Source organism: Haliaeetus leucocephalus, unplaced genomic scaffold (genome assembly GCF_000737465.1).
Source record: "Haliaeetus leucocephalus isolate CR32 unplaced genomic scaffold, Haliaeetus_leucocephalus-4.0 Scaffold712, whole genome shotgun sequence".
Taxonomy (NCBI): domain Eukaryota; kingdom Metazoa; phylum Chordata; class Aves; order Accipitriformes; family Accipitridae; genus Haliaeetus; species Haliaeetus leucocephalus.
In genome coordinates, this window is record NW_010973148.1 from 2,585,474 (window position 1) to 2,590,189 (window position 4,716).

The 4,716-nt window shown below is 45.6% G+C and overlaps 1 protein-coding gene across 2 annotated transcripts in view; it reads left to right on the forward strand.

Annotated features, from left to right (window-relative positions):
* The window catches only part of LOC104839863 (arylsulfatase H-like), an 18,938-nt gene extending 14,865 nt beyond the window's left edge, over positions 1-4,073 (forward strand). For both annotated transcript variants that reach the window (XM_010580435.1, XM_010580436.1), the window contains exon 10: positions 3,681-4,073. In XM_010580435.1, the coding sequence (XP_010578737.1) occupies positions 3,681-4,051 (371 nt within the window). In that variant the 3' untranslated portion in view covers positions 4,052-4,073. The remainder of the gene's footprint in view (positions 1-3,680) is intronic.
* Positions 4,074-4,716: the final 643 nt, after the last annotated feature.

A 4,716-nucleotide genomic window follows, 5' to 3' on the forward strand; every position in this document is an offset into this window, starting at 1 on the left:
CGCTCCCGCCCCAGCCGTCCCCCGGCACCGGGCGGGGCCGCCTCCCCTCAGCAGCCGGAGAAGCCGCCGCCAGGGGGCAGCGCGGCACCGCCAACCGCCACAACCGCCGCGGGGCTGCAGGCGGGAAACGAACGCCTCAGAGGAGGCGGAGGTTACGCTCTCAAAAAAAGTGAAGTAAAATAAAGTCTCCCTGGCTTTTCGGCGCAGGTAGCTGCTCCGCTTTTCATTTTCACGTCTCGAGGGGCCCTGTATGAAAAGCCCACCCACAGGTTTGGGGACACAGAAGGAGCATGGCCAGGCCCCTCAGCACCAGGAGCCCTCGCCAGGCCCGGCCAGGTGTAGTGGCTTCATTTCCAAAGCGGTGTCACCATGGGTGCCCACCTGAACCACATCCTGAGCTCCCGGCCAGAGGCTGGAGCTAAAAGCACCATCAGAGACGGACAGGGCCCTAACCCCAGGGAGTGCGGCACATGGCGCCCGCAATAGCCCCCACTTGGCAGAACGGTGAGAGTCACTGCTTTGAACATCTCTCCCCCTGTACCCAATACTCAGCAGACCAGGGAGTTAAGAGACTGGCCATGAGCTGCCACTAAAGATGTGAGACCACAGTTCACTGGACACAGACCAGTGCTAAGCTGGTCCCACCCCAGAACCACCAGTAGCTCCAGGTGCTTGATCACATCTAACCCTGAGCCCATTCACATCTCCGCATTACCTAAAGTGGAACAGCTGTCAGAAACTTAAACCTCTTATGCCTCTAAATCCACCACTATTCTTGGAGATCTATCTTAATTTCTTTTTAATATGTATATTTTCTGTACAAAGAAAGCCCTGTCTGACTGCAGAGACTCCTGGAAAAAATTCCTACTAGAGGAATTATGCTGCATGTCCCTAGTGAAAGGCTAAATGCATACTCCATCAAGGGATGAGGTTGAAGAACCACTTTTTGGGTTAAAGGACTGCTGCTCTCCTTACCTCCCTCTCAGTTCTTGTTCTCCTAGGTTACAATTTTAGTTCAGATCAGCAGCGTGCTTTTGAAGCAAACCCCTCTTGAGCATACCCACTCATTGTGCTTTGGGTTGCATTGCAGAATGGACTTGGAGATCTTGACTTCAGTGTGAATGAAACTAAACTGTAAAATAGGCTCCAGGATCATACCTAATTAATACATTCTAATTACTAAAAGATGTTGTGGTAGATAGATAGGACCAGACAGGAGTTAGTTAGCCCCCAGTAAAACAGCCCCAGACAAACACAGCATGGTGTATAAGCCATCAATAGCTGTTCTGCTCTACAGATCAGTTTCTAATAGGCCACACTACCTGTAACATAGACACAGGTACAATATGCAGATGCAAGGTGCATTTTGTGTTCCTGTGAAGCCCCAGGAACAGCTAGATCTCCTATGCATGGCTTTCTACAATTTTCCCATCGAAACACAACTGCTCATGGCAAGGGAGTTGAAAACAATGGGATGTTCTGCATATAAAAGACTGGCTAATCAAGTATTACCATATGGTTCAGTTTTCAGCCAAGCCAGAAATTCTGATTCTTTGCTCCAACTGCCATTACTTCTGACTGGGCTGACAGACTTTTTAGAGTCTGTTTTAGCTCATTTACAAGTATATCACGTTCATATTACATATTTATTGTCTGTTTACTTCTGTCTATGGGACAGGCTAGATATGAAGCCATTGTGTCTTGATGTCACCCAGGCAGGATCCATCAATTAAGCCCTTCACAGCAGCCAGAAGAATCCTTTGTCTATATGTTAAAGAGTCCTTTCCTCTACCACAGCACAATAAGGCTTATTAGTGACAGTCCATTTCTTTCTGCTCGTTAAACTGATTGATTGTTACCAGATGGGTTTGAGAGATGTTTGGATTGAAGAAGCAGGTTTCCTTTCCCTTGGACATATTACATTAACATGTTGCCCTAAAATTCACACAGATCCTTCAAATTCTGTCAGAGCTACTTCAGTAGCAAATTGCATATCCCTCTTTGCCTCTTGGCGATGACTGAAACCCCTGCTGCTTCCATCACCACTGATTTCTACCACCTTTTTTTTTTTTTTGATCCCTCTGTAACCCAGCTGTCTACTCAGCTCACCAACACAGGTTAATTACAATCATCAGACTCACTGTATCCTTCCAAATGAACTAACAAGGAGCTGGCTCCCTCCCACTCTGCAACTCTAGTAATTAGTTGCAGCTGTGAAAAGTGAGTGTGAAAATTTTGCAGAATCAGAATTCTCCTCAGACACTCTACACTCACTTCTCTGAACTGCCTTGCAGTGTGTAAGTAAGTAAGTTATGAGGGATTCAGCTCAACTATTAATGGAAAAGAATGACTAGTTAGTTTGGTTTTTCTGAACACGGATCACAAATTCCTACGTATAGCTAGGTAAGTCTACCTGTCCATCTCTTATTTTTCTATTAAATGGTCATTTTAGCAGTATCACAATACCACTCTGTCACATCCCAATATCTCAGGACAATGACTCAGGTTTGCTGATTCCCAGGTCAGGATTAAGATGAAATGACACCAGGGATCCTTTAACTCACAAAACTCACCTTTTATTCACTCAGAACAAGAATTGGCATGCCTACCACAAAAACTGGTATGCTCACAACAAAAATTGGCATGAAACCATGTCAGTAAACTGCGTAACATGTGCTAACCATGCATCACCAAACATATAGTACGGGCCTTGCTTATCTGGGGATCAGTTCAGGGAAGACAATAAGGAGAGCCCTCCCATTGAGTCCCGAGGTTCAGAGCGGACCCCCTTGCTTTCTAGACTCCTTCTCAGAGAGGAGCCCAGGGGCAGCTGGATCTGCTCTTAGTCCCAGACTTGGTCAGCAGTTTATGTCTAAAGGGATGAGGTGTAGGGATTATGGAAAAGGGAAAAAGAGAGAGAAGAGTAAGATTTCACTGGTCCTGGCTCCAGCGTTGGTTCAGTCAGCTGAGGGGTCCGGTTCTGGTGGACTTGTGCACCCGGGGCTTCAGTTTGTGTCCTTTTATCATCCTTGCCCCTCCTTTGGGCGGGCACTCAAACTCATTAGGCTAATTAGGTAGCCTTTGGGCCATGGGCTTGGGGGTCTTTTGGGAAGTAGCTTCCCCTTCCCTGCATGGTGATCTTTCACCATACATGGTGAGCTGCCCTGCTCAGCACCTCAAACCGGGGAGCTGTGCACCCTCCGGCCTGCCCTCCCCCTCCTGTTGCCAATGGGTGCTGATCAGCTCCTTTTCACCGCGGGTTCCTTGCTGGGCAGAGTTCCTTGTTATGGAGAGTCAGTGGTTAAGCAGAACTTGCCCCACCACAATGTTTGAGACGTTAACTCCTTCAGTCTCTCACACCCTCCAAGTGGCACATAGAGTTTTACAGGGACACAAGAAAGTGGCAGACTCCCTCTGCGCTCAAAATATTAGACCTAATCACCCACATAGTGTATATGGCCCTGCATGTACCCAGAGCCCAGGTGTGTCCGTGAGCCACGAAAACCACTGTGAATCCCTGCCAGCTCCCAAAAGAGCCTTTCCCCCATATGTGACAACCATGACATAAGCTTGCCCTACAAATGGCAAAGCAGATCACTTAAAACATGAACCAACCTTTCAGGGACCTCCCCTGACTCCGAATGCCATTAAGCTGTTCCAATGTGCTTCTTCTGTGACAGGTGGCACCGTATGGAAAGCTCATTATGCTACTCCAGTATTCCAACCAGAAGCCTCTGGGGCCTGTTTTGGAAGAGGAATTTGCCCATGTTCTGGGGATGGTGTAACCCATCATGACCCTCCGCTGCTGTTTGATCTCTCACAAGATCCTTCTGAGGCAAATCCTCTATCAGCCGACACTGAACCCTTGTTTGACACTGTAACAAGGAGAATAGGAAAAGCTGTGGAAGAGCATCGCAAGACGCTGACTCCAGTCCCACAACAGCTGTCTCCTTACAATAATATATGGAAGCCGTGGCTGCAGCCATGCTGTGGCACATTCCCGTTCTGTTGGTGTGATGAAGAAAACAACAAAGTACATGGCATGCTTTAATACCAAAATCAAAGTACAGTTAGCTTTAAAACAGCTGATAGTTTTCACATTCATGTGACTACAGTCATACAGAGATATAGGTCAAATTACACTGGAATAACTGAAAGGGCCATGATTGATGCTTTTTATTCAAACTTTTTTCTTACCTGCAGAAATTTAATAAGCCTCTAATTTAAAAAAAAAAAAAATTAAAACTGCTCCAAACATATTCCACCTATGGGTCACCTCTATAATCTATCCCTCAAGTGCATAATTCTGGATCAAATACCCAAATAAATGAAACAAAATTTTTCCTTACTGATATTCAAGGAAATTATGAATGATAAGAAAGCAAACTTTAATTGCAGCTGTTTGTACGGATAATATGCTCGTTAAGGCAATAAGACTGAACCCAAGAGGGGATCTCCATTCAGGCCTTATCTTTTTAATGAAAAAACCTGTCCTGTATTTAAAAACACAACTGCACGTTTAATTTGGAAACATACCAAAACACATTGGCCTCTAAGAAATAAACACCTGTTAATTTACAGCAATTTTTTCCCTCATCTGTACATTCATTTATCTGTCATGTAAGAATTCCCAGGAGAAACTGAACTGACGACTATGTTTTAAAAATTAGGTAGCTAAAGTTATCATCTCAAGTTCAGCAGCAAAGTATCTAGTTA